At 49.1% G+C, this 27,987-nt stretch overlaps 12 protein-coding genes; 6 read left to right on the forward strand and 6 right to left on the reverse strand.

Annotated features, from left to right (window-relative positions):
• Positions 1–6,281: 6,281 nt before the first annotated feature.
• On the forward strand, positions 6,282–7,566 carry RCC_08479 (related to ERV41-component of copii vesicles involved in transport between the ER and golgi com; the record flags this gene model as incomplete). XM_023773728.1 has 2 exons in its annotated part: positions 6,282–6,957; positions 7,019–7,566. The coding sequence occupies 2 exons, from the start codon at positions 6,282–6,284 to the stop codon at positions 7,564–7,566; spliced, it is 1,224 nt and encodes a 407-aa protein (XP_023629496.1).
• Positions 7,567–7,634: 68 nt separating this feature from the next.
• On the reverse strand, positions 7,635–9,369 carry RCC_08480 (the record flags this gene model as incomplete). 4 transcript variants are annotated; one of them, XM_023773729.1, is made up of 3 exons in its annotated part: positions 7,635–8,186; positions 8,251–8,983; positions 9,332–9,369. In XM_023773729.1, 3 exons carry the CDS (start codon positions 9,367–9,369, stop codon positions 7,635–7,637), a joined length of 1,323 nt encoding a protein of 440 aa, XP_023629497.1. The 4 variants fall into 4 exon arrangements, with proteins under 4 accessions (XP_023629497.1, XP_023629498.1, XP_023629499.1 ...); XM_023773730.1 differs by lacking the exon at positions 9,332–9,369 and adding an exon at positions 9,249–9,277; XM_023773731.1 differs by lacking the exon at positions 7,635–8,186 and having other exon boundaries at positions 8,813–8,942.
• A 388-nt stretch (positions 9,370–9,757) lies between these two features.
• On the forward strand, positions 9,758–11,151 carry RCC_08483 (probable translin; the record flags this gene model as incomplete). XM_023773733.1 has 8 exons in its annotated part: positions 9,758–9,841; positions 9,919–9,955; positions 10,014–10,067; positions 10,367–10,500; positions 10,556–10,649; positions 10,743–10,828; positions 10,885–10,980; positions 11,035–11,151. 8 exons carry the CDS (start codon positions 9,758–9,760, stop codon positions 11,149–11,151), a joined length of 702 nt encoding a protein of 233 aa, XP_023629501.1.
• Positions 11,152–11,441: 290 nt separating this feature from the next.
• RCC_08484 (probable Mitochondrial import inner membrane translocase subunit tim9) lies at positions 11,442–11,851 on the reverse strand (the record flags this gene model as incomplete). XM_023773734.1 has 3 exons in its annotated part: positions 11,442–11,642; positions 11,703–11,772; positions 11,835–11,851. The coding sequence occupies 3 exons, from the start codon at positions 11,849–11,851 to the stop codon at positions 11,442–11,444; spliced, it is 288 nt and encodes a 95-aa protein (XP_023629502.1).
• Positions 11,852–12,371: 520 nt separating this feature from the next.
• Positions 12,372–15,139, forward strand: RCC_08485 (related to Rho GTPase activating protein; the record flags this gene model as incomplete). XM_023773735.1 has 3 exons in its annotated part: positions 12,372–12,483; positions 12,594–12,746; positions 12,801–15,139. The coding sequence occupies 3 exons, from the start codon at positions 12,372–12,374 to the stop codon at positions 15,137–15,139; spliced, it is 2,604 nt and encodes an 867-aa protein (XP_023629503.1).
• A 1,767-nt stretch (positions 15,140–16,906) lies between these two features.
• On the forward strand, positions 16,907–18,324 carry RCC_08486 (uncharacterized protein; the record flags this gene model as incomplete). 2 transcript variants are annotated; one of them, XM_023773736.1, is made up of 3 exons in its annotated part: positions 16,907–17,327; positions 17,475–17,707; positions 17,761–18,324. In XM_023773736.1, the coding sequence occupies 3 exons, from the start codon at positions 16,907–16,909 to the stop codon at positions 18,322–18,324; spliced, it is 1,218 nt and encodes a 405-aa protein (XP_023629504.1). The 2 variants fall into 2 exon arrangements, with proteins under 2 accessions (XP_023629504.1, XP_023629505.1); XM_023773737.1 differs by having other exon boundaries at positions 17,643–17,707.
• Positions 18,325–18,823: 499 nt separating this feature from the next.
• On the reverse strand, positions 18,824–19,601 carry RCC_08488 (related to GPI-anchor biosynthesis protein PIG-F; the record flags this gene model as incomplete). XM_023773738.1 has 2 exons in its annotated part: positions 18,824–19,228; positions 19,296–19,601. 2 exons carry the CDS (start codon positions 19,599–19,601, stop codon positions 18,824–18,826), a joined length of 711 nt encoding a protein of 236 aa, XP_023629506.1.
• A 300-nt stretch (positions 19,602–19,901) lies between these two features.
• On the forward strand, positions 19,902–21,080 carry RCC_08489 (probable trihydroxytoluene oxygenase; the record flags this gene model as incomplete). Its single annotated transcript, XM_023773739.1, has 1 exon — positions 19,902–21,080. The coding sequence occupies one exon, from the start codon at positions 19,902–19,904 to the stop codon at positions 21,078–21,080; it is 1,179 nt and encodes a 392-aa protein (XP_023629507.1).
• A 309-nt stretch (positions 21,081–21,389) lies between these two features.
• On the reverse strand, positions 21,390–22,591 carry RCC_08490 (uncharacterized protein; the record flags this gene model as incomplete). XM_023773740.1 has 2 exons in its annotated part: positions 21,390–22,162; positions 22,219–22,591. 2 exons carry the CDS (start codon positions 22,589–22,591, stop codon positions 21,390–21,392), a joined length of 1,146 nt encoding a protein of 381 aa, XP_023629508.1.
• A 451-nt stretch (positions 22,592–23,042) lies between these two features.
• On the forward strand, positions 23,043–23,867 carry RCC_08491 (uncharacterized protein; the record flags this gene model as incomplete). XM_023773741.1 has 4 exons in its annotated part: positions 23,043–23,237; positions 23,298–23,527; positions 23,593–23,689; positions 23,751–23,867. The coding sequence occupies 4 exons, from the start codon at positions 23,043–23,045 to the stop codon at positions 23,865–23,867; spliced, it is 639 nt and encodes a 212-aa protein (XP_023629509.1).
• A 404-nt stretch (positions 23,868–24,271) lies between these two features.
• Positions 24,272–25,605, reverse strand: RCC_08492 (actin-6; the record flags this gene model as incomplete). XM_023773742.1 has 4 exons in its annotated part: positions 24,272–25,228; positions 25,284–25,430; positions 25,490–25,536; positions 25,587–25,605. The coding sequence occupies 4 exons, from the start codon at positions 25,603–25,605 to the stop codon at positions 24,272–24,274; spliced, it is 1,170 nt and encodes a 389-aa protein (XP_023629510.1).
• A 695-nt stretch (positions 25,606–26,300) lies between these two features.
• On the reverse strand, positions 26,301–27,663 carry RCC_08493 (related to SUN domain protein (Uth1); the record flags this gene model as incomplete). XM_023773743.1 has 2 exons in its annotated part: positions 26,301–26,345; positions 26,401–27,663. The coding sequence occupies 2 exons, from the start codon at positions 27,661–27,663 to the stop codon at positions 26,301–26,303; spliced, it is 1,308 nt and encodes a 435-aa protein (XP_023629511.1).
• Positions 27,664–27,987: the final 324 nt, after the last annotated feature.

The following is a 27,987-nucleotide window of genomic DNA, read 5'->3' on the forward strand; positions in this document are numbered from 1 at the left end:
GGAAACGCGAGCGTTACGTAGTAGTAGCTACTAAGAAGATTATTAGACTCGTAACCGAACCGTAGGTAAAAAGCGAGGACTTACTACTCCTTATAGCGGGTATACTTAACCTTAGCGCCGACGGTTATAACGCCGTCGTAGTCGGGCTCGGTAGCTAGGATAGGCGGTTAGTAAGCGAACCGTAAGGTAACCGTACGAGATTATACGGTTAGCCGCGTACGGTAAGTAGCGCTTATAGATAGTAGGGGTAGCGCCCTACGTATCGGCCTTAGTACGAGGCGGCGCGTTAGGTACGATAGCCCGGGTACTAAAGTTCTTTAGTAGTATAGTAGCGGCCGGCTTACTAGTAGCGTAAGGGTAGTATAAGGTTAATAAGAGGGTCGCGAGAGGTAAGCTAGTAATATAATAGGGCTTGCTATAAGCTTAAGGTAGTAGTACGAGTAGTATAAGGTAGTGTCGCTAGAAGTAAGAGAAGAGCTTTAAGCGCGAAGGAAAAACTTTAAGATAATACACGCGTATCTACTACTATAACAACGCGGGTTATCCTACTAGTAATATACCTACGTAACTACCTACGCGACGAGAGATAACAGAAACCTATAGAAACATCTAGAAACAGACGAAGATAGTAGGTAGACCGAAAGGCTAAAGCTAAAGGCGCGTAGGCTATACGCACTCGACCTAAGAATAGTCTAAGAATAGAAGTACCTATAGATACGGCGATACGACGGAGAGACGTACGCATATCGTAGTTAGAAATTAAGAGGCTTATAGGAGCCGAGACGTCTCCCTTTAAGGAGGGGGATAATTATTAGGAATTACTAAGGCTTCGGCTATAGCTAGACGTAAAGTTAGACGACTACTAAGCGTGCCGGCGAGAGCCGCGTACGTAACGCATAGTCGCACCTTAAGAGGCGCGTAGGCGCCTCGCGATTAATAAGGAAGAATTAGTTTCATTACTAGTTAGACGACTAGTTAGCGTTCTATACACTACGACATCTTTTATATATCTTACACCTAACTAGGGGGTAGCGGTGCTATTAAATAGGGCCTATATAAGGCGGTTATTAGGTAAGTCGCCTTTCGAAGTATCCGTAAGGTCTAAGTCCTATACGAAACTTTCTTTTTTCTAGCTAATAAGTAGCTTAGTATCTTAAAGCTAGTCCTATCTAAGGACTATATCGTATCCTATAAAGCTACTAGCCTATAGGGTTTACTACGATATCCTTACGGTACCTTTATAGTTCTTTACCGTTATATCTAGTATATAAGCTTTATAAATAGTTATCGGATTATTATCTAAGAATTTCACCTTAGGTTTAGTAAGGTCTATAGTAGGAAGCTAAAGTATCTAAGCTATATACTACGATATTAGGTTTAACTAAGCCCCGTAGTCGACTAACGCCTTTAGTATATACGTAGTACCTTACTTATCTTTAATAGGGACTTATACTACTATCCTTCTTTTACGCCCCTTATAGGAGGGTCCTAGTCGTAGAGGCGTTAGCGACGCGACTAGGACCTCGAGTTTCTTAAAGGGTGTTATTATAGAGCTTAGCCTTAGGGTCCGTACTAAACCGTTATAGTTTTCTTAATACGAGCTAGCCTATTAGGGAATCCCCTTCCCCTTAGCGAGGACTAGTCTCCCCTTCCTCTTAGCGCGAATCTTCCCCTACCGCCGCGCTACTATAGCGGTACTACTACGGTACTACTACCGGACGGCTTAGGTAGTATTAGCTTTTTCTTCTTATTATCCCGTCCTCTTAGGTATAGGATATTCTCTAAGAGCGCGGCTACTTCTATAAACTCTTTAAGAGTTACGGATTCGGCTAGTTTATTCCCTTCGAGTAGCTTATCTTAGATATCGCGCTAAAGTTTAGAGAAATATATACTAATACGTAAGGGCATATTAATAGCATTATCTATAGGAATAAGCTTTATTCTTGTCTTAATATCTTAGAGGTACGATTAGAACTATCTAACCGTTTAGTCCGCTTTCTACGTAGCCGTCTAATACTAGTAGTATAGCTATGCTAACTACGCTACCTTCGGAGTAATTGTATTAGATATAGTTTCCTTTACGTCCTCCTATAGTTAGTATTTACCTAGGTAGTTATTTAACTACCTCGTTAGGGCATTAAGGAGTTCTTTCTCCTTAACCTTTAAGGTTGCTTAGACGCTACGCCGGTATTAATTATTAATTAATATAGTCGGGATGTCTTCGTCTATATAGCGAGCGATAGTAAAGCGTACTTCGTAGTCGCGTACCTATTATAGGAACTTTTATTAGTTAAGAGATTCTAACTTAGGTAGGTCTCKTTTAACGAGTTCCCTAAGAGGATCCGTTATTAGCACCGTTACGGTACCGTCGCGGTACTTCTAGGGTACTTCCGCGTTAACGTAGGTTAATTCCGCCCTCTTACGTTTCCTCTCTACGACTTCTTAGTACTAATCTCGTTATCTAATAAGGGCGTTAAGTCTCTTAATGTCCTCTATAGATACTTTAAGGGGGTCGACCGATTAGAGAGTCTCGATAGCTTCGTAAAGCCGTAAAGGAATACCGTTAGCGTCTAGCGTTAGTATCGGTAGAACTATCGTCGGCCTCGGTATCGGTTAAATAGGGATTTCGGTTCCTAGTTCTACGGTATCGCCGTCCTATCCTTACGGTACCTCTACGGCACTAGGAAGTTAGGACGCTAATTCTATAGCGAGGTTATCCTCGATAGGAGTAGACATCGACCCTACTTATTAGCTCCGGAGTAAGCGAGGTGCTATTTTAACTACTCTAGCGTACTTAATACGGCTATTCCCTAGTAGGGATAAGAGGTAATATACTATAAGGGAGTATATAAATAGGTAGTCTTAATATAGTAGTTAATTCGTAATATGCGATATTACTTAGAGAGAGAAAGGAATCTATAGAGGTAGAGATAGCTAAGTATAGGACTTTCGCCGAGGCGCTAACGTTAGTGTACCTCTATAGTCCTTATATTATACCCTCGCGGTACCGTAGCGGTACTATAGGCTATTCCCTGATAGCCGTAATTAGAACGTACGCTAGATTATATTAATCTACGCATACTAGCGAGTATCGCTAGGCCGTAATATTATAAGGCGGCCGGTAATAGTAATAAAGCGGTTATAAGCGGCCTATAGACTAAGCACCTTAGTAATTGCGTATAGCTTCTATATTAGACCTATAGTTTGCTATCTATCCGTATCGCCGTTTAGAGCTAAGAGCTATTCGATAACGGACTTAAGTAGCTCGTTCTGTTATTCGGCTATCTTAATTACTAATTAAACTGCCTCTCTATCCCTCGCTTTAAGGAACGCTTCTTAGACGATATTAAGGATATAGCCGAAGTAATAAAGCCGGTTGTCGCTTACGCTCTATTCGATTAGAGTATCCTCCGCGTAGAGTAGCTCCTCGATAGCCGTATAGGTAGTGTCTATTATAGAGGCGTTATTCGCTATAATTGCTCCGAGAGAGTATTTAATATCGTATTCCTTCGTAATGCGAATAACGTAAGAAGCAACCTCTATACCTATATAGCCGTAAGTTAGCTCTAGTAATCTAAGGAGCGCTTTACGAACAACTCCGCGGCAATTAATAAAGTAGACGTTAACGGCTAAGTACTCTTTCTTATAGCCTTAAGGAATAGTCTATCTATCTATTATTAGGCTCTTCTTAGATAGAGCTAACCGTATATGCCGCTTTAGAGCTAGTTTATAATATAGCATTACCGACTTAATACGGCGTAATACGGTAGTATATAATTTATCTAGCACTTAAGGAGCCTTAGAGTTAAATATAGCGCCTAGAGCGTAAAACTTAGGCTACTCTACTATATTATAAGGTAAGTAGCGGCGTATAATAATATTAACTACCGCCTTTAATACCGTCGTCTTATCGTATGTATTACGGAGTATCCTCTTATTACACTCTTCTCGCTACTCTTAATCTAATAGCCCTTACTTAGTAAAGGCGCTCTTAATTAAAGCGGCCTGCTTCTTCTTAAGTTCTAAATTATCCTTAATATAGAGGATGCTATACCTCTCTAAATAAATACGAGCTTAACGTAGCGTATTAGTATAATAGATATAGTATAGCCGTCTATAGTACTAAATACGCTGCTACTACTTATTTAACTTATCTTTACCGAGCTTCGGAGGCCGAGCGTAGGACTATATATTCGATTACGTATTACGGGGTTTCTTCGCCTTTAGGTACTTCGGTTAACTATACTAGATAAGGTTAGCATCCGTAGATAGCTTACTACTAGTTAGCTAGGTTCGAGATAGCTAAGCTAGCTATAAGTTTAGATTAGTAGTTGCTCTAAAGAAGCTACGAATCCCCTAAAACTCGGTATCCGTATAGCTTAATAGGATTAACGATAAATCGTCTATAACTAAGGCTATTATAAGGGCGTAGTAGTATTATTTAATACTACTTAAAAGACGAAGGTTCGGACGAAGGAACTTAAACTCTTCGGCTTAAGTATGCCGAAGTAACTCTAGTAGTAGTCTTAGTAACAACTTTAACTTTATTAACGACGATAACACCTATAACTATTAATACTATTAACATAAAACTATTACTATTCGAATTGTTTTAGTCGGTTTGCTTACGTACATTATAGGTAGGGAAAAACACTAACAGCTAGGCCTTATATTTATTTCTTATTACCTTAGTAAGGTCTTTATTTTATATTACTAATAGCCTTATATTTATACCTTATATAGGACGCTAATATAAGAGCCTTATATCGATAGCTCTATAAGACAGCGTTATAAAACTTTAATCTTTTATTACGCTCTAGAGAGGTTAGAGAAATTTTCGAGGAGGTGTAGTTAGTATAGCGGCTACTAGACTTATAAGTACCGGCCGATAAGCGTAAATCTGTTAGAGATCCGCACTTTTAGCGGCAAATATGTATAAATCTATACGAAGCGTAATAGGATTATTACTATATATATCTTATACTTCCGAAATTCGTATATAAAATATATAGTAGTAATTCTATATATAAGCCGATAGAGATTTTGAATTTAGAGAGTATATATTTAAACGCTTAGCCTTATTACGGGTATATAAGAAATGCGAGCTAATAAAACGCGATAATATAAAGCGAGTATATATATAAGTATAGAAGCTTTAAGTAACATCTAGCATTAGTCGTAACTCTACATACTCTCTTCTAGAATAATGTTACGGCGTATCTTTATATTAGAAGTTATTCCTAATAGCGAAAGATCTACTTTCGCTATAATTTTACGAGAATTAATTCTTAGAAAGCTGACATGCATTATTTGTTTTAATCGGGATTCTGTTGCTCCTTTATAGAGATGCTTGCTCACTCGGAGCAATGTAAGCGACTTTTGATGGACACACGACCGTACGCATTTTCCCTCCACTTTCGTCGCTAGCGGCGACGTTGGACGCCTCCCTTTATAGAGACGAGTCGATCTGTAGCGCATTATTGCTGGAGTAGTGTTATACTTGGCATCCTCATCACCTAGCGGGCATACGGAATCATACTTACGGTCCAGAAATCGTCCAAATGAAATACAGCGTTAGCAATGCTTTGATATGTGGTGAGCAGAAGTCCGCAGGGAAAGAAGATTCTTGGAATCATGTCATGTTCCCATCAAAAGAGCGTCCCATTAGTAAACCCGTCGTTTCAGCTGAAATCAACTTACGGCTCAAGACAGATCATTGCCCCAATCGTGTCTCTCAGCTCTCAGGAGAGGTCCAGCAGGTTCTTCATAGCTCGAATAGTTCCAAGCTGGTTTTTGGTGAGCAGTGCTTGGTGTCCATTATGAGACAGATGAACTCGACAACAGCCTCAGTGCTCCTGTATTCATAAAAGGAAGAGAAATTCTCAGCGCCCTGAACTGCTCTCTCGGTCGATTAACGGGCTACTCTGCTAGTAGGAAGAATTGTAGCAGGTCTAGATTCGTCCAGCCTGCAGAGAGCGAGGCCTTTTGAGATGACTGAGGATGTCTTGTTCCAACGAACAGTCCTCATATCGACAGCTCTGGTCTGTGAGGAGGAAAAACATCTGCTCAAGGTGAAGATGGAGGTGCAACAATTTAAGGTTCGGCATGCTCGGAAGGCTCGTGCCGCAACGAGCCAATGCCGCCGGCCGGGGTAACCCATGTGAAGTGGGGAACGATGGAGGTCAAGTGTCCTTCTGAAGTACCGTTCGCAGGAGAGAGCTCCAAACCAATGCTCTCCAAAGATTTGCTCCGATAGCCGCCCACCACCCACCACCTTCCCAATGAATGGCTTTGCGGAACGCGGTGGCCTCGACGAGGATGCCTTCGGAGACAAGGGCGCCTTGAGCGCCGTCAAGGCTTTCGATGCTTTCCCCAAAACCAAGCCTTCGTACACGGAGAAGACTTCGACGGGAGGCGTGTGGACGATCGTGCTCATCCTAGCATCGACGCTCCTAACGTGGACTGAAATGGGTCGATGGTGGAAAGGGTCTACGACGCATAATTTCGCCGTGGAGCAAGGCGTCGGCCATGATTTGCAGATTAATCTCGACGTCGTCGTGGCTATGAAATGCGAGGATTTGCATATCAATGTGCAGGATGCTTCGGGGGATCGAATTCTCGCTGGACAGGCTTTGCGGAAAGATCCTACGATGTGGGAGTCATGGGGTATGAATCGCTATACACATGCTTTGGGAGCTTCGAAGAAGGATCGGTTGTTGGATTTGAGTGGTTATCCCGGTTTCGCGGAGTACAGGGAAGAGGATGTTCATGATCATTTGGGTGCTGCGCGTGGCAGGAGGAAGAAGTTTGCGAAAACGCCCAGGGTGCCTAAGGCGAGGATGGCGGATAGTTGTAGGGTGTTTGGGAGTATGCATGGGAATAAAGTGCAGGGAGACTTCCATATTACTGCGAGAGGGCATGGATATATGGAGTTTGGACAACATCTGGATCATAAATGTAAGTTGGCACGAAACCCCTGCATTATTTGTCGTTATGTTATCTGACAGTGTGAGGAAAGCTTTCAATTTTAGCCACCACATCAACGAGTTGTCGTTTGGACCATTTTATCCTTCCCTGGTCAATCCTCTAGACAACACGTACGCCACCACGGACGGCCACTTTCACAAATTCCAATACTATCTATCCGTCGTTCCGACCATTTACACCACCGACGTAAAGCAACTGGCGAAAATCGACAAATACCACGAATCCCCCTCATCGGGCGAGGACGGCCTAAAGCAATTCCCCTACCGCAACAGCAAGAAAGCGGTCTTCACCAACCAGTACGCTGTTACGGAGCAATCGCATCCCGTAGCGGAGAATGCAGTCCCAGGCGTATTTGTCAAGTTTGACATTGAACCGATCCAGCTCACCATCGCGGAGGAGTGGAGCTCCATCCCGGCTTTGTTCATTAGGATTGTTAATGTCGTTTCGGGACTGCTGGTGGCTGGTGGATGGTGTTTTCAAATCAGCGAGTGGGGAAAGGAAGTCGCCGGTCGACGAAGGCGAGGGACCGGGGGGTTTGGTGTGATTCACGGTGGCTTTGATGAGAAGCGAGGGGTGTAACCTAGAGATAGATGTATCAACGCGGCGTTGTTTGGGAGCCTTTGTTCTGAAATTTGATCTAACCCTACCTACACCTTCGTTCCCTCTTCAAATGTCTCGATGATTCGCTTCCCCACCCCCTCTCCACTCCAATAAGCCCCCGTCGTAGTTCCCAACGCAATAAAAGGCGCCGTATGCTCTCCAGCAAACCATATCCCCCTCTCAGGCATCCCATATCGCATCATCTCAATATGTAAATCCCCATTCTCCAACCCGACTTGAAAATTACTATAAGATCCAAATCCTGCGAATTTATCACTCGTCCAAGATGTAGCCTTGACGGCACTGGGTTTACATTCCCGTTTCCTCTCATTGTATCCGGGAAGTTTTGAGATGTAGGGGAGGAAGAAGTCGATTAATTTTTCATCTCGATCTTTGTCGCTGCCGGTGGAGGAATTTACGAGATTTGCTATGTATTTGCTCTGGGGGCCTTGGATGTAGAATAGCAGGGTTGGATGAGAGGATTCTGGGGGGAGAGTTGTTAGATCTACGCATTCTTGTAGCCATTGCTGGGGGTTCGTTGAGGGTGCATAGGTGGGTTGTAGCCAGAAGGTGAAAACTTGAGGGGGGTGGTTTGTGCTCTGGGTAGTTCTCTTATTAGTGACTTTTCTCTCTCGCCGCAGGTTGTCTGGAGTATTTACATACATCATTGCTCTTCGTGGTGGATGATGTTTCGCTCGCTTCGGACGATTTCTTCCACCATGCCGTTGGGAAGGTGAGATATACCTTATCGAGGTGTCCGTATGAGATACTATCAATCGCCAAGGACATTTCCTTGGGCAAAGTAGGTTTGAAAGCAGCTTTATTCTCTTTCAGCCAGCCTAATGGTGTAGTCAGAACGACCGCATCGAAAGACAAGACAGTTCCTTCTGCAAGCTTCACTCTAGGAGGTTGAGACGGAACATGATCATCTCCCAATATTCTCCGTGATAGAATCTCAACAACTTCGCAACGTAGTCGAATTTCCGCATGTTTCTTCGCGGCCTCGGATATTGCTTCTAGAATCTTGCGATAGGTTCCAGCTACAAAGGGATTTTCTCCTTCCAGACACTCTTCCAGCCAGAAATACTTTAGGCTTTGTCGATGTATGGGACTGCCAATGTATGCTCCCCAGCCTTGTGCCATTTGTAGGAGTTTCGCTCGTTTTTGCTCGGCTATCTCGACGGGCTGGTCCTGGAATAAATTTTGTGACTTGTGGAGGAAGAAGTCATAGAGGCTGGTATTTGGATCGATCGAGTCTTTGCTTTCTTTGGAGTAGCGGGAGGCTGTTGGGATGATGTCTTCCCATTCTAGAGCGCTTAGTTCGTTTACTTCGTCCTGGCTCACTGGATTTCCGTCTGCGTCAAACACAGTCAGAGCTTCTTCCCATACTTTCAGTCTGTTGTTGATTGTCAGTCCCGCGGGAACTCCAGCAATGTAAAAGGCAGAGCTGTCGATATGAGACATTATCAGCAAGAGCAGCGCCCTGAACTGCTCTCGAGATTGATTAAAGGCCACTCTGCTAGTAGTAGGGGTGCTAACAGGCCTAGAATTGTCGAGCCTGTAGAGAGCGAGGCCTTGGGACATCATGGGGATGATTGAGGATGTATTGTACTGATGAATAACCCTCACATCAACAGCTCTGCCAAGAGACATTCACCTACTGAGTCCCAGTTTCGCGCGCAATTCTCATAATGGGATTGTCATTGCTGCCATGTATCCAATTCGGACCACTACTCACACGGACATTTTAGAATTTTGGCTCAAGAAAACGGATGTGAGCATCTTACAGATCAACCTCTATGGAATGTCAGGGACTGATGGAGTTGTTCGCGTTCTAATAATGGATACCTTACCTCTCCCGAGATGGCGACTCTGTGCAACTCGCCCGCCGATGCGATCTCGAGCTTCTAGAATAGTCACTTGTATTCCTGCCTGAATCAGGACATCGGCGCATCGTAGTCCCGCGATTCCTGCACCTACAATGCCGACATGGATGGATCTCAAAGGCATTGAAGTATGGTGATGAGTTTATGCTTGATGTGAGGTGAAGTGAGGTGATGTTTGATGCTTGGAATTTGTGAGACTTGGTTTGGCTTCACTTTCTTTCTTCGGAAGCTCCAACTTCACAACCTTCCAATCACATCACATCACACAAACACCACACGCCAAGATGGAGACAGGCACAGGAATGATCCAGCCGGGTATCTTCGAGGACCTGCAAAAGAAAATCGATGATGATGGAGTGTTCAAAGACGTACGCCAGAGCCTTTTGAGAGATGAAAAACACATGGAGCGTTTGGATCAAATGACTGATAAATTTGCCGTCGACAGGCACTTCGCGAGTTATCGCAGGCACTTGAGAAGACCAGTGAGTTTTGATCAAGTATGCAATGACTTTGCAGCGGATCCTAATGCCTTCTTGATAGACCGTACCACTCAGTCCATCCTGTCGAGAGCCCATTCTACCAGCACAGCAGATTGTGAGTCTTCCCATGCACTTTTTTGAAAAATACGCGCTCTCGAAACACAACATCATACACTTTGCTACCCTAGGGCACTCTATCTCTACAATCCTTCTCTCCCGCTGTTGGATTGCGAAGTATGCGCTGCCTCGAATACAACAAGCTCAACCTCAACCTCCTGCATTCTCCCTCTCATCCCGAAGTGCTATATATCATATGCGCTCTCTCGACTGAACCCCACCTGCCCTCCTACCCACAGATCCACGATTCTTTACTCTCACTCTAGAGTATTGAAGTACACCCTAACAACATTCCAGTGCCCGCCGTGATCGCAGCTGCTCAAGCCAACATCGCCCTCGAAACCGAAACCATCCAAAAGCTATCTGAAGTGGCATCCAAACAGCCCTACTACCGATTCAACTACTCGTGGACCAAGCAGATCGAAGCTTCCGTACGTATCGAACAATGCTTCATCTCTCGCACGCACACTTCCTGACGATATGTAGTGCTTCTCGATCTTGCTTTGCGGTTGGTTGGGCGGTTTCGGCAAACAACTGGGTCAGCTCTTGACCATTGAGGAAGTTGGTGCCATCATGCAAGGTCAGTTATATTTGCTAAGCTGAGGGCTGCCAGCCCCATCAATCTCTATCTCAGCAATGAGAGAATAATTGGACCTTGCTAACATCTAAACAGTACCTGTCAACCTCAAGGACCGCGATGCGTTCCACCTGACGATTGAGGAGTATCTCCTATCGCTCATCTCACTAGTTGAAGAGCTTGTACGTTGCTCTCATTCCACCTGTTGTTGATCGTACCGCAACTGACATCCTCAAAGGCACGCCTGGCACGCAACTCTGTCACACTCGGCGACTACCGTCGTCCACTTCTCATCAGTCAATTCACCAAGGATGTGTTTGCGGGCTTTCAAATTGTGAGTCTTCCCTTCGACCCCGGACCAACGCGGACTGAGTCTGACAAAATGCAGCTCAATCTCAAAAACGATTCGATCCGTCGCYGCAGCGATGGCATCAAGTATCAGGTCAAGCAGGTTGAAGACGTGGTGTACGACTTGAGCCTGAGAGGTTTGTTGCCAAAGGATTGAAGGCATGCATGCCAATCGTTGCCTGGCTGTATGAGCCACGAAAGCTTGAGTGGTATACGTATGTATGTTCGACGCTCAGATGCCTAGCTGCGCCTAGCTGATGGCCGAGTCATCTGTCGTCCGGACTATGTATGGTACATGACGGAAGAGGAGAGGAGAGAAAGTCTTCGCCGCTGTCTGCATGGTGAGAATGAGAATGACATCCCTCCGTCCACTTCACTCCTCCTACCACATCAACACTGTAATCAATACACGTGAGAAGAAGTCGCCGCCGTTTTGTCATCAATTTTTCATCTCAGTCCACCGCCCATGCCGCCCTGTTGTGCCATTTGCGCATTCTGCTCTTGAAAGCGCTCGCCGAGTCGCTCGGAGCTCTTGAGGAACTTGTCGACGCACCGCATGACGCAACCCTCTTCCTTGCTCTGCAAGCTCTTGGATGTGAAGTCGGATACGCAGTCGTTGAAGCAGCGCTGGACGAGGTTGGAGTACATCTATCCGTGGATCAGTGGGAGGGCTCGAGAATCGTGGCATGTGATGCGTGGTAATCGTACGTTCATAAAGTCCTTCATCTGCTTTCGCTCCATGCGACTCTGCAACTCGCGCTGCTCCGCCTGGTTAAGCCTGAAGATGTCGTTAGCCTTGCCGTTGTATACCGAGGCTGCTCTCTCTCTCATATGACGAACATATCCATTCCGCTCATGGTTGGTGGCTGATGACTTTTCCCTCGGTATGCTGATTGATGATTGTCTTTCTCGTGCGTGACTCGGTGTACTAGAAGCAAAAGGCAAAAGCGTCAGCGAACCTGTCTTCGGACATTGGCGATGGGACTTTTCTTGAAAGCACGCGACTCTCCAGACGCACCAAAAGTCTCCAAATGGTTAATCTCGTCGAAGTTTCACACGCAGCAGAACGATTGATCCTTCGTAACTCACTTGTGGGTTGATGCAACGGTTAACTTAATGGTGATCGCTGTATTGCAGGGAGCTCAAAGGCTCCAAGAATCAAGCAACATTCACTCCCACCCAATCGCTTCATCATCCAATCACCACCCATACCACACATCCTTGTTGCGGTGCTCCTCCCTCCGSGACACACCTCACGCTGCCTGCCTGCCTTCCTTCCAAGTTCGCTCTCAGCTCCAAGAGCTCGCGCGCTGCCCGCGCGTCTGCCAAACACCTTCGTCACCCTCCACTCGCCGACTTCGCCGCCGACTCGCCGGCATGGCTGCTCAACCCTTCCACCACGCGCAAAGCGAATCCGTCAAGGAGAAGAAGGATTTGGCGAGCTGGTGGAAGAACTTCAAGAGGAGCGACAAGAAAGGCCCKGAACAAGGTACGCTCGGCGCATGAATGAGAGTCGGAGATTCGAACCTCGTTCATTTCTTCATGGTTTCGCGCACGGCGGTGTTTGCTTGTAACGCGATACTAATACAACCTGTGCAGTCATCCCACAAGGCATCTTTGGAGTCCCGCTCCAGACCAGTATACGATATGCGAACGTCGCGATTAGCCTGTTCAACGATGAAGGGCAAAGCTATATCTACGGCTACGTGCCCATCGTGGTAGCGAAATGCGGCGTTTTCCTCAAGGAAAAGGGTGAGGATGTGATGCGGACATGGCGCACGATTCAGGACTAATCGTGGACTATAGCGACGGATGTTGAGGGTATTTTTCGTCTTGCCGGGAGCGAGAAGCGCATCAAGGAACTCAAAGTCGCGTTTGACAGCCCGGACCGATATGGCAAAGGACTGGACTGGACGGGCTACACCGTTCACGATGCCGCCAACATCCTCCGACGCTACTTCAACCAACTCCCGGAGCCCATTATTCCACTAGAATTCTACCAAAAGTTTCGCGACCCTTTGAGGAACCATCAAGCGCAAGCCGTGGGTGCAATCGAGACGCAAAGTCCGAGCGAGGGGGAATTCGACCACGACGGCGCCATTCGAGCTTATCAAGGTCTTATAACTGAACTTCCACCGCTGAACCGACAGCTATTACTCTATATCTTGGACCTTCTCGCCGTCTTTGCGAGCAAGTCTGATTTGAACAAAATGACAACCCCAAACCTGGCAGCCATCTTTCAACCCGGCATTTTGAACCATCCTCAACACGACATGGCTCCGCAGGAGTATCGTCTCAGCCAGGACGTGCTGATCTTCTTGATTGAGAACCAGGACAGCTTCCTCATTGGCATGCAAGGAACTGCAGCAGACCCGGAGACGGTGCGAGATGTACAAAGTGGTTCGCCAGCCAAGACTCCCTCCACACCACCAACACCGAGTCGTGCCAAGACCGTCATTGGCCGCTCTAGTTCCAATTCGAGTGTTGCTGCGGAAAGCGTGCGCAAGTTTGGTAGCATCCGCCGCAACGTCTCCGTGTCCAGCAAACACAGCAAAAGATCTGAAAAGGTCACTCAGCCCGGATCTCCAGTGACTTCTCCTGCTCTGCCAGCAAGCAGCGGTGTTCATAGGAGCAACACCGTTCCTTCTAGGCGAGGTGGAAGTGCTGCTCAGTCGSCTCGATTCCCTCGCGAGAAGCACTCGGATGCATCATCATCCCGTGCAGGTTCTCCCTCGATCGTGCCCGTAGCGGCTGGTGCAAGGGTCGATCGACCTGCTGCTTCCGACCGACCGGCTGTGGGGCTTGCCGTTGTGAATCCTACACTGGTGAGACCCTCCACGGCCGAACACCAGAGATCTCTTCAAAGTACTCCGATTGCCACTCAGGCTCCTCAATCCTTTGTATCAGCGAATCAGGCCTTTTCAACGACAGCTTTCCCACTCGAAGTAACATCTGCATCATCTAGCGAGGCTACTACCCCACTGGCTAATATAGGCAGCGGCACTTCATCTACGACAGTCGCCGATAATGCGACGACGAGAAAGGACACGTCTCCCTTGCTTTCACCTCCTCGTCACAGCGGTGAGAGAACGAATGATAGATCAGCATCCAACACGCCGTCCGCTGCATCGGGACGCAAGTTCCTCGATATCCTCAACAAATCTCCCTCCAGTGACGGCGAGGGTCGCAAGCCGAACAAACTGCAGAAAAAGAGGGTCCCCGTGTCTTCGCTCTCGAGCGCCCAATCATCAGCGCAGTCTCTTGACGATGCTCCAGAACGTCATGGAGATCATTCATCGCACTCGCCCATCTCTCCAACACATGCTACAATCGCCGAGGTACAAAACGACGCAGCATACGACACGACAACGAGCCACCCTTCGCGGAATACCCCATCCACTCCTCAACGCCATCCTACAGAGGCAACTCTCCGACCCACAGTCTCACCTTCCAACTCATTCCACTCGCATACAGATACCTCCGATGCCGATATGGTGGGAGACGACATGCCGCATGATTCTGATCAGGCTGATAGGAAGAAGCGCGGCCGTTGGCGTTTCTCTCGTCCACAGAATAAAATGGAGCAGCCGACAACCCCTGGGAATCCACTTGGAACCATGACAGCACGAGAACAGGCCATGTCACGATCTACAATAGGCAGCGGTGGGTCTCAGCCTCGACAAAGCTTTCAAGAGCCTACATCTCTGGGCTCTGTCGCAACTGATCCTTCTGGTGGCTTCTCGCCTGAACCTCGTCCTGTGCAACCAGCTGCCACTTCTGATGCAGTGTTTTCCGACTCTGAGAGGGAACGAAAAGGACCAATGTCATGGCTGAGGAACAAGATCCAAGAACGAAAAGATAAAGACGCCGAGAAACGCTCGCAGACACCGGAGAGAAGCTCACATGGGAGGTCCAAAAGTAAGACCGACCTGCAGGATTCCGAGACTGCGATTCCCCACCGCGGAAGGTCTCTTGAGCAACCGCGGAGCAGCCTCGAGGCCAGAAACACTCATGTCCATGCCCAGCCTCCTCCCAGCGCAGACAGCGGCCAGACAGTGAAGCCCAATGGGAATAGATTTGGCGATAATGTTTATAATACGAGTACCGAGGTTGGGGGGACAAAGGCGGAGGCCGGCAACCAGTAGAATGGGTTGTACGCGAGACGATATCTTTCAGTTCGCCCAGTCGAGGCATTAATACTGTAAGGGAATGTGTGTATAGGTTGTTGGTGTGTTGGAGAGAGCAAAGGCGAGCGGGCGGGCGGGCGGAGAATGTGACATCCAGGATGTAGACAGAACAGAGGATGATCCATGAAATATAGAATTTACCTTCTCTCAAGTGTGTGTGTGTATGTGTGGGTGGGTGTGTGGGTGGGCAATCATTCTGCTGTGATGGAGACTTGATATCTCGACGAGTGGTAGGTGTTGTTGAAAGTAGCTTGGAGTGGCGAGTGATGCCCCTGTGGGCGGTAAGTTAGGGGGAGGGAAGGAAGCTAGGTATCATCAGATTTGCTTTCAACGCAACGCAACGTGGCGTGGCGTGACGTGGCTTTGGAGGCGATATCTACATGTAGGTACATGTAAGGTAGGGTATCGGTCTAGAATAATAATAATAATAGAATGCTATCCATGTTAAGTAMGGTGAGGTAAGCTTTACGAACGGGTATGTTCTGTTCTGACATGGGCCCTGCATTACCTGCTGTGACGTGCTGTCATAACACGACTGCATGCTATGTTTGTATGTATGTATGTATGTATGGAAACCTGGTCATTGGGTCGACCATTGGGTCATTGCTTACAAGAAAGAGAGAGAGAGAGATGATGGTGGAACTTGACGACCAGTCCTTGTAAGATCAATCTTGATCCCGAAGGAAGAAGCCCTTTTTCCTTTCTCTTCGCTTACAATGGATGGTTTGATCCATTGCACTGTACCTTAATACTGCATGTATGTACTTTTAGGGTTACGAGGGTGGGTTTGCGAGGGTAGGTTTGCGAGGGTAGGTGTACAGTACATGGAGAAAAAGAGATCCGCATTTCAATTGATACGTAGGTATGTACATAAATAGCTACATTTTTTAGTTCACGAGATTGTTCGTGGGTGTGTGTGTGTAGTTTAAACATTTGGGGAGAATGGAAGCGTGGAACCGAACCAGAATTTCGTTCGCGTGCCACAGTTAATGTTCGTTACACGGCGGTCTGGCTCGATCTTGTGTGCCTACCTAATCCGAAGTACTGGGAACTTGATCTAGATGTCAGATTCTCGGTTCTTTTGATCAAGACTTGGGAATCGGCGGGTTTTGTTTGTTGGTCTTTCGATTATTGAATAGAAATCAACGCCATGGTCGACCGACGTGCCCCCAAACGCCGAGACACGAGGAGCAAGCGTAGGACCAAACTAGTGGGACGAACCTGGAAAGAGATCTGCCCTTTTCTCGTATCTTTAGGACAGGGTTGGCAGTCGAGCTTCTTTGCCGACTTCCACGCTGTGACGTTGGGGATGGCCGGAGAGAGCTTAATAGATGTAGATACCCAACGACTCTTTTTTGTTGGGTATTTATCACCATTGCTCGTCAGGATCAGGATCAGGATTACAGTACAGCACAAGACTACAGTCGACATCTCGAAGAACCAGGAACGTGTGCAATCGTACCCTCTCCCAAACTATATTCGTCCAACGAGACACTTTCGGCCAATTATACACCTCTTAGACCAGCCACAGCCGCGTATTTCCTAGGGCGCGATCCTTGGGTGCTGACCAGGTGAGTTGGGTTCCTGGCGCTTTCTGGCTTCTTTCTACTCTTGTTCTTCTCTAACAATTATTCCTAGATTGATTTCCCTCCCATTAGCGAGCCGGTCTCGAGAGTTTTGTTATTCGTTTTATTACGCGCAACGAAAATCTGTCACGGGACGAAAATGCCTTGGATACGCTCGATTCTACTCTTTGGACTTCCATTGGTGTCCTCGGCTCCGGCCCTGAACGCCGCGGACGATGAAAGCACGGCGGTTGGCACTTTGAAAGAGGTGGTAGGGTCGCTTCCTGAAGAATCATGGCGAGCGGTATTGCAAGAGGATATGCGAGATGTGGTCGAGGACGCACGTCATGCGATTGATGCTGCGTTGCGAAGCGATGACGCGGTAGTAGTTGTCGCTGAGCAGGAGGACTCTTACATCAAAGAGCAGCTTCGGAAACGTCAGGACACCAACACCACAATTACCAGCGTTGTGGCAACGACGACAATTCCGGCAAGCGAGACACCGGTCAGCAGTAGCAGTGTGGTGGTATCGACCACGCCCAGCACATCATCATCCACTTCAGAGACGGAAGCCACGCAAGGTCAGTCTTCCAGTTCTGTGCGAGAGAGCTCTTCGCTAGTCGAAAGCTCCACAAGCACGACGGCGATTTCGACAATGCCGTCGAGTACGCCCACCCCAAGCGTGGCACCTACCACTGTGACGTTCACGTCGTTGATTTCTGTACCAGCCAGTAGTAGTTCTTCCGTACCTCCGCCCAATACACCCAGTGCGGAGCCCACGAGCACTACCGGAGGTCAGACATCAACRACGACGACCGTCGTCGTGCCCTCGGTTTCGACCGTGCTTCCTTCTACGTCTTCTTCGCGAGAGCAGGACTCATCATCTGTTGTAATAGACCCGACCACTGAACCCAGCACAACCAACCCTCCACCCACCACTAACCCACCACCAACCACTGCGGTAAGTGTCTATCGATATTGTTGTGATCCATCCAGCAACTCATACTTGTATAGTCCACCACAACAACACCATCACCAACAACAAACGAGCAAAGCAACTCCAACACCCCAACAACACGACCTTCAACCACACAACCTCCAACATCCCAAACCCCAACAACAACAACAACAACAACAAGAACCCCACCACGAACCTCCACCACAAACGTAGTAGTAGACCCAAGCGGAAGCATCATAACCTCCATCCCACCCCTCGCAACAGCAACAGACAGCTCAGGCAACACCATAATCCTAACCTCCCCAACCCCAGGAGGAGCATTCACAACCTCGGACCAAAACGGCAACATCGCCACAGTAACTTACACCCCCGGAGGAGGCATCGTCAGCCAAGTCCGTTACAGCACAACAACCCTCCCAAACGGTTCGAAATCCACTATAACTTCTTTCGCTACGGTCGGTACTCCAGCGGACCCAACCTCAGACGAGTCTTCGAATCCTGAGGCTTCTGATGGCGCGACTTTGCAGAATGGAGCTGCGATGCCATTATCATCCTGGTATTCTGTGGAGTTTGCGTTGGCTGTTGGTGTCGCTTTTGGTATCGCTGGTCTTGTTCTGTAATTTTTTTCTAGCGGAAGGAAAAAATACTGCATATTTGTGGAATAGATGTACATGAGCAGGGAAAAGAGGTTTTGCATAGCGACATGCATGGCAATTTTGGCGGCATCGCGAGTACATAGTTGAACGGCCATGATGTATGTATGTATGTATGCATAATGAGAATCATGAACTTTAGACATTGTCATTTGCAAGGAACAACAAAGCACCGCGTGGGATTTACTTGTATGCTGCGCAACGATATGTTGTGGCCGGCGCCGACTTGAGCGCATCCAGATTCGAATTCTCCGGGAAGTCGTGCGAGACCCAAGAGGTCGGATTGCGCCATGTGACGTTCACCTGTATGTCCCCGTGTGAGTCGAGTCCAATGCTAAGATGGATATATCCAATCCTCCTCGAAGACACAATTTACTCATGCCAACATAATAACAGCTCGATACGACAGCAATCATTCTCGCAGATTATGAAGCGCTACGACTTATATCCATCCTCCTCCTCCCTCTCAAGTAATCCTCATCCTGACCCCCTTGCACAAATACCCCCCCAAAACTTTCCCCCCCACAGCACCAATATACACTCCCAAAATAACAGTAACCGGCCACCTCTGCCACTCCCGATCCCAATCCAACGGAATAGGAATAGCACCCAACCAACCCCCCAGCAAAGCCCCCAAAGCCTGTCCATAAATTTCATCAAGAGGTTGTTGGAGACTTGCTAATCGGAGCCATGTGGTGGAATCTAGGCCGTGGACGTAGAAGAGTTGAGGGGTGGTGAGGAGGGCTAGGTGGAGGGCTAGGAGCGAGGTTTGGTGGGTGTGGGTTAGGAGTGGGGCGCCGAAGAGGAGGGATAGGATGTAGAAGAGGGGGGTTGAGAGGGTTAGTGTTAGGAGGAAGGAGAGGAAGGCGGGCTGTATTTGGAAGTTAGTGATGAGTGATGGGGGGTATAAAAGTGGTGGGTGGGTGTGGAATTCTTACAACCAAACGAGCCGCAAGATCCTGCGTGTGTTTCCCCGTCGTCTTCTTCTTTTGTCCAGGCTTAGTAGTCGTGGAGGAGGAGACGCTCTGTCCAGTTGAAGGAAGACAGCAGATGCAATAGAGTGCCTGAATGAGCGCGACGGTCGGGGCCAGTGCAAGTAGTGTGCTCGCTGGATCCTGAACTAGTCTGTTGAAGAAGACGGGGAGGAGCGAGATCAGGAGGATGGGCTGGAGATTGCGGACCAGTAGCGAGATTTGGTCGGGAAGGATTGCCACGGGCTTGATTATCGTCTCGTCGGCCGCCATGTTGTGTAGAATTCGGGCTTTTTTTTTTGTGTATGTACGATGAATGCGTCGCGTATGCGGAAAGCGGAACTCTGCCGCTAAGTTACTAAGTATTCACTTCGGAAGAAAGGCCCGGTCCCCCCCCCCCCCGCTAAGACTAGCGTACCCAGCTTTCCCCAGCGTCGGCAGTTGTGCTGGCTGACCTGAAGGTGGGGTTTCCTGTAATCATTACCAGGCTATGATGTGGTATATAGGCAGTAGACAGCGTCAGCAGAATGCAAGACTTGTTCATCCCAACTTATACATCTACTACTGAATAATATGGCTGATACAAACAACACAAGCTATACTCCACCTTCGGAAACCACAACCCAGCATGGAGAAACCAGACCAGTAACCATCACAGCGAACGAAGCMGCCAACAACAACGACACAGCACCAAATCGCGGAGCCTCAATCCCCGACTCAGAAGCAATAGGCCCCGAATCCCTCCCCCTCTCAACCTGGCAAGAAACCAACAACATCAACACCAAAAACCAAATCAAACTAGTAAAACTCGTCCACATGCGCTACCAACACCCCGATTTCCCCTCAATAATAAAATTCCTCAAAGACTTCGGCCTACAAATCGCAAAACAAACCCCCAAAGAAATCTGGTGGCGAGGCTACGGCACAGAAGATCCATACGTCTACTACGCCCTCAAAGGCCCCTCGAAGAAATTCCTCGGAGGAACATTCCTCGTAGAAAACATGTCCGAATTAGAAAAAGCCGCCGCCCTCCCTTCCGCCACTTCGCCCATAACAGAAATGAAAGATGCGCCAGGTGGAGGATATATCCTCACCTTACAAGATCCTGAAGGCTTTCCCATAAATTTGGTCTATGGACAAACTCCCGCCGCCCAACCACCAGGAAATTTTTCTTCCCTCCCCCCAAAAATCATCTATAATGATGAATCGCATAAACCTCGCGTGAGGAAATTCAATCGCTACACTCCAGGTCCCGCGGCGGTTCATAAACTCGGGCATTATGGATTATGTGTAAAAAACTTCCCGGAGCAACTGGATTGGTATACCAGGACTTTTAATCTCGCTCCGACGGATTTCTTGTACGTCCCCACAGAACAAGGGAAGAAGAAAGATGTAGCGGTTTTTGCTCATATTGATCGAGGGGAGGATCCCGTTGATCATCATACTTTTTTCATGTCGACGAATAAGACGTCCCATGTGCATCATTCGAGCTTTGAGGTGCATGACTTTGATACGCAGCAGTTGGGTCATCAGTGGCTTGCAAAGCAAAATTACACGTCTGTGTGGGGTGTTGGGAGGCATATTCTGGGTTCACAGATCTTCGATTACTGGTGGGATACGACGGGCAATATGGTAGAGCACTACTGCGATGGCGATCTGGTGAACAAACATACTCCGGTTGCATGGGGAAAGGCTGGTGACGAGGGACTTGCCGTTTGGGGACCCGAGGTGCCTAGTTGGTTTCTTGATTGAGAGAATAGGATCTTGATAGACTCGACTCCAACACTGAACCGCAAATACGTCCAGTGTCATATTCAGTGCCACATCCAGTGCCAGCCAGGCATCGCCAATACCATAGTAACGCCGTGCTATGCATCAAAATATGGAGACCTTTTGTAGGTTCCATTCAGGCGGCTGAAACATTGTCTCATTGAGATTGTCATGTCTCACACATGCTCCATGCAGAACCTGATCAGACGTATGATTCGCGGTATACACGACCGAGATCAAGCGCCAACACGCTAGAGGAATGCTTCGACTACACGCCGTGCTCGCAGTAGATTAGGCGCGATCCTGTCTCCGCCTCAAGTTTCGTGTACGCTTCATGAGCTTCTTGTACTTGTGCTTCTTCATCTTCAGCTTTCGCTGCCTCTTGACAGAGATGAGCAGCATCTTGTACTTTTGTGCGGCACTTGGCGCCTTCCTTATAGATTGTGTCGCATCTGTCTGCTCCAGCATCTTCTGCTTGAGAGCTCTCCAGAAGTGTAGCTCGCGTTGCCGTTTCCCCTCCTGGAAACGAGGCCGTTGTGGCTCAGGAACAGCAACCACGGGTGATGAAGAGGCTGTCCATGTGCTCTCGCCATTCTCGGCCGTGGACTCCGTAAGGAAGATGGTCGTAAGGTATCGCTTCTCAGTCTTCTTCCTAGTAGATCGCTTCTTATCCGCGACTTTTGACTCCGGCTCGGAGAGAAAGGGCTCCGGTGCTGGTGGAGCTGCATAGGGTTTGAAGGAAGCCACCACTTCGTCCAGACTCTTCAACTGTGGTGGACCATCCAAATGCGTCACGCCGTCTTGATTCGTCATGCTTTCCGACATCATATCTACACGCATGCTGTCCTCCCCCGCACCACCGATTCCGAGGCCCTTGAAGAGGCTGGTCAGAGCATAAGTGACATCTTCAGGACGGCCCTCAGCAGAGTTGCCATGTTCCCAGGGATCCTGCTCGGGTCGTGTCTCGAAGATGCTATCGAAAACTCCAGCGCTGGATGGAGGTGGGATAGTGGTTGCGAGCGACAGAGGTCTATGCAGGGAGAAGAACGAAGATACGGTTAGATCTGTGACTGATTAGCATACCACACAAATACGGAGGATAGGATTGAGATTATCATACCTGCATAGTTGATGTGCTGTGTGCCAGGTACAGCTGGTAGACCCGCAAACTGATCTTCCGACTTTGCAGCGGTGGCAGGTCGCGAGCGCTTTGTACGTGGGATGCGCTTGTTGCCTTTCTGGGTCGTTTCCGGGTTGGACAGCTCAGCAGTCTCCTTGGTCGCCGGAGTGGGCTTGCCACCAGTTGCACTGTTCTCTGGTGGGCAAGATGCTTTGCTACTCGAATGTCGGCGCTGGTGTGGACGACGGGCGCGGACGGCAGCACATTGCGTGCTACGGTGAGCGGTGGCCGCAGCGGTGCTCGAGGCTGGAGAGGAGATGGAAGCAACACAGGATGTCCGATGCGCCAAATGCGTCAACTTTGACGAGATCATGGCTACCGAGGATGAGGTGGTGATCCTCTAGTCGACGGCGGTGATGAGATCTCCAAGTCCAAGGTGAAGCTGAGTCGGCACAACTCTAGCGGCTGTTTGAGTTTCCGCAGTACAACCGCCGAGATAGCACGATCACAAGACGGATGGAGCGAGGGAGACTACTCCGTACAGCTGTCAAGTATAATAAAGAACAGCCAGATTGGCCTGTCAGTACCAGAAGATATCCAGGTCACGGCGCCTAAATCATGGGTGATCAGTATCAGCAAGTCCGTCGTATCGCATCACATGCAACAACCATCTTGATCTTCGCATCTTCGTGCTCCCGAGGCTAGCTAGGAGGTAAGGTAGACTTGACAAACAGTGATCGTCGACACCACCTTAACTTCATTGACCAACAAAAAATCTCAAACCCTCAACTCTCACGTCTTTCACCATCCTCACCACAGCAATAATGGCGGCCCCCGAAAAGACTCCCACATCCCCAGATGCCCACCGCGCGCTTCCAGACAAGAAAGCCGTGGAAGCGGCTGGCGAGCTTCTAATCAAAGACGAAAAGGGCAACGAGATTGCCTTTAAATCGCTCTACTCCGACAAGCCTGCCGATGAGAGACAACTCATTGTTTTCGTTCGACACTTTTTCTGCGGCGTTCGTATAGCTTCTCTCCAAATAATCAACATTCGCTGACAACGCCACTACGATACACAGTCCTGTGAACTCTACGCCCAAGCACTCGCACGGGATCTCCCCGTAGAGGCACTGGCAGCCAACAAAATCACACTCACAATCATCGGATGCGGAGAGCCCATTTGCATCGCTGATTGGCGAAAGCGAACGGGATGTCCTTATCCCCCCCACACGGAGCCCAAGCACCGACTACAAGACACATTGGGCCCCCCCAACCCCCCCAGAGCCATGCCCGATAAATTCCCCGAGTAGTCCGTGTCCCCCCCTTCCCCCCNAGATGGAAAAAAAACTGACAGCACATTCCCCTTCGTTACAGCCACTCCAAAAGCCTGTTCCAAGTAATCAAAGATTCCACATGGCATGCACTCTCCTCCGGACCTAAAAAGGCCTTGTCAGGCGGTCCCGCATCGCAGGTAAGTAGAAATGGTCTCAACTTCAATCTTCGTGCAGCATCGCTGATATTGTAAACAACAGCAAGGAGGCGAGTGGCTTTTCCAGAATGGAGAGGTTAAATTCGTGCACCGTATGAGGAACTCGGCCGATCACGTCGACACCAAAGAGCTGAAAATGGTTCTTGAAATCAACGAGTAATCGAAAAACAGCACACATGACTGCTTCGACTACGCTTGGATGGGAAGTGGTCTCCTCTACCAATGGACTGCTTCCTGTTGGGACTTCTACACCCCTCTTCGCGAAACGTCAACGCGGCATTCCCATGGATCACCGTTTGCTTCAGCCAGACATTCGCTATGTTTGCTCACACAGCTACGACAGCCTCACACCCTACCACCTCGCAACTCAWCCTGCCATTTAACGGTCTTTTATTAGGAATACCCCAAATGGCGTCTGTTAGCTTCCTCATGATTATCTTTGAAGAGATCTTAATAAACTGTTGAAATGTTTCTTTCATGATGCTTGCTTCTGACGCTATAGACCTGCTTTTTGCAATTGCTTGTCACACAAACTTCTATGCCCAATAGCGCACATGGAGGTCATCATCTCTCTCCAAGCTTCTTCAAAGCACGGGTTCCTTGCTCCTCCCATTCCTGCTTCGAAACCCACATGTCCTCCTTGTCTGCCATGATGTTGGCTAGCACGGCACCACCCAGAAACACCATGTGCCGTCTCCGCGGCGGATCCTCTATCCGAACCTTGAATTTGCTGAGTCGTTCTGGGTTGCCGCCGAGGACCTTTGTCAGCCAAAGCTGCTTGATTTCCTTTTCCATTCGCGATGGTAGACCAGGGTACATGCTACTCCCTCCAGATAGGACAATAGCTTTGTAAAGAGATGAGCGGATATCTACTTCGGCGGATTGAATGGTGTTGAAGAGGAACTCCGCGATGCCGGGCTGCTCTACATCAACCAAATGAGGCTGGAAAAGACATTCTGGGGCTTCAAAGCGCTCACTTCCAACTCGGATGACGCGGCCGTCGGGGAGAGTGTATGATTCAACCAGAACAGTCGTGTCTTCGCTGAGGCGTTGATCGAGTGCCAGATCGTAAGAGACATAACACAGCTTCTCCTTGATCGCGCGCACAGTTTCAAAGTCTGCCGTACGGTTCAAAGCGTATCCACGTCGAGTCAACAGCGAAATGAGGTTGCGAGTGACGTCCCGACCTGCAACATCCAGTCGGCGGGTGAGATGATTGAGCACTGTGCTGTCGTACACGGGAACGATATGTGTGACACCATCTCCAGAATCCACCACCACCCCAGAAGAGAGACCTTGAGCGTAGAGCGCGAGGACAGCCTGAATGGCGACGTAGATGCCACCAAAGTTGTAGCGCTCAAACATGACTTCTGCCATTTGCTCTCGATTCTTCAGTGGGTTCATCGGAGGTTCCGTTAGGAGGATTTTGCGGCCAGTTGGATCGAYTTTCATCTTCTCGAAAAAGGTGTAGTCCCAGAGGTGCTGCATGTCGTCCCATCGCTTCACTATGCCATTCTCCATCTGTGTGGCCCAGCAGTCAGTGCATGCGCCTAATAGCCTCGTCCATTCCACATACCGGGTATGTGATTTGTAGCATTGACCGTGCTGCCGCAGCTTCCTCACCACACATGATGTCCTTTAATTGAATGTCTCCCGACGTCTGCTCTTCAGTTCGTAATATCGGTCGTCCAACGATGGAGGGATACTGGTGGTCGGGGAAGTTCTGTAAATCATCGTATGAGCGATTGATCCACCATTCTCTGCAATGTCAAGAAGGCATACCTGGCCAGCATATCCGACCTTGAGGAAACCGGTACCTCCATCGAGCACTGCGGGCTGCGTCAGCGGGTTCCAGCTTATGGAGAGCTCGTGCGCATACCAATGGGCGCCTCCGCCATGATCGCGGTTGGTTGGAGGGAAGTTTGAGGAGGTCTGAAAGATCGGGGGGAAGTGAGAGTGGAGCTAGCGGGTCGCAGGAAATGTGGTTGTCGGTGCCTGTTCACACATGCAAGTCGGTCGTGGTGTTGTGTGGGGCTATGTTTCAAGCGCCATCACTCTTTGAACCTCACCCAACATCGCCCTCTCTGTTCAGGTGTACGACGCTGACTCAGAAATTCAAGCTCCATTCAATCATCACCACAGGAAATGCAATATCTTACGAGAAGTTCAATATTAGACTACAGACATTATTTTGATGAGGCCTCCCAAATTTTAACTCGAGAAGAAGCCACCAGAGACCGTCATATCGCCAGGTCCCTCATACCACCAGCAGAGATAATTGTCTTCGTCGCACATTGATCTCGACGCTACAGGTCCAACGCAAATCCGCAATGCATATGCACATCCATCATCTTCGGAAAACAACGGGCAACGGATGTGTACCAGGATCCGAGTCTAGCACCGTATTGAATGGACCCGACTGATGCGGTAAGAAGCATAGTAAGAAAAACTAGCGTGCCGTGCAGCGTCAGCATCTGGCCGGCAGTGCGAGGACGTGCAGGGGTACGATCAGATGCTGTGTTAAATCGTGTGAGCGCTGCGCTGCGAGAAAGGGCTTGGTCATGAAATTGTCGTCATGTACAGATGATGGCGTTTAGTCGGAGAACACAAAGGTGGCAGTTCCTGACGTGAGTGAAACCTGCAAGTATTGTCAGTCGTGTTCTGGGGAGGGAGTGCTAATGGGAGATTCTTACTGTGCATCCCTTGGTGGAACTGCAATCATCGTAGTTGGCACCACCGCAGTACTGGCCGTTGGAGTACCTGCAAGTGCCGGTCACTCCGTCTCCCTTGATCTCGACACAGAAGTCGAGCTTGGCATCAGTGGTTGGCGCGTTCTGGAAGATTGAGAGCCATGCGGCACCGTTGCTGTAACCGACACCAATGTTCATGGGGGCAAAGTTGCCCCATGGGTTCGCAGCAGTACCCCACTGGCAGCCGTCCTCGAGAGCAACACCGGCTGGGTTGACGTAGTACTGCGCAGAGGTGCTGCCGCCCTGCCACTTGTAGTAGTTGTCGGCGTCTGGGCAAGTCAGGTTGGAGGTTGAGCCAGGCATAGCGTWGACGGGTACAGTCTCGCTCTCGGTACCCGGGTAGTCGGTACGGCAGACGGCCACGTTCTTGGACAGGTTGTTCTCAATGAGAACGGTGACATCGTCAGCACCACGCATGCAGAGCTTCTTGGAAATGTCGGGGTTGGTCAGGTGAAGCTTGCCGTTGGTGCACTTGATACCACCAATGGACTGGCCGGTTTTGCCCTGAGTGGTAGGCCACTGAGACTTTTGGTAGCCTGGTGGGCATGCATACGAGCAGTAATCGCCCTCGGAGCAAGTGTCTCCCTTGATCTTGGTCACAATGTTCTCATATCCAGTGGAGTCAGAACCTGCGCAGCTTTGAACGCCAGTCCAGCCACCGAGCCCAGTCCACTCGACGGGGACAGCGCCGTACTCGGACGGGAAAGTGTCGCAGCTGAGCTCACCATCGGGAAAGTCAGCATCGACACCCGTGGCATCAGATCCCCAAGAACCGGATCCGGAGGAGTAGCTTGGTGCAGCGGCCTTGGAAGGCACTGGGGCCTTGGAAGGCGCCGGGGCCTTGCTGACTGGGGCCTTGCTGGATGGAGCTGCGTGGGTCGTAGTGATTGCGACAGGCTTAGAGCTCGTAGTGGGCGCGATGTAGACGGAGGTGCTGGTAGACGAGGGAGCCGCGTAGGTTGGTGGGGCTGCGGAGGAGAGCTGGCCATCACTGGCGAAGACGAGGGAGCCGTTCTTGATGCCCTGCTGCACATCGGACTCGGGGATGAGCTCGCCGTTCAAAACGTAGACGACTTCGGTCACAATTCCGACTGGGTTGGGCGCATTGCTGCGCTTCGCCTTGTGCAGGTGCTGGTGTCCGTGACGGTGGGGTTGCGCAGCCGAAACCGCGACCGCCGCGGAAAGCAGCGTGATGGAGAGCTTCATTGTTGGTTTGCAAATTTACGAGCGGTTTGCGATGCGCACAGCTTTTGAATTTGCGACTCGGTGCGGTCGTCGATGTGTTGCGACTCGGTACGGTGAGGAAGCCACGGAAAGAATACGGCGGCTGTGTTGTCGTGCGACGGGCGAGTCGAGATGTGCGGTGAGAGGCTGGTTGTGGTATGGAACGAGAGTGTGTGTTTGCGCGTGGTTTCCAAATGAGTGAAATCGAACCTATTGTTCGGAAGTGGAAAATTGCAGTATTGTCGCGGTGGTGTTCGAGGTAGAGGTCGCGGTGAATGGAGAAGATGGTGGGCAGGAAGGAGTGAG

This window comes from Ramularia collo-cygni, assembly GCF_900074925.1.
Source record: "Ramularia collo-cygni strain URUG2 genome assembly, contig: RCC_scaffold14, whole genome shotgun sequence".
Lineage (NCBI taxonomy): Eukaryota > Fungi > Ascomycota > Dothideomycetes > Mycosphaerellales > Mycosphaerellaceae > Ramularia > Ramularia collo-cygni.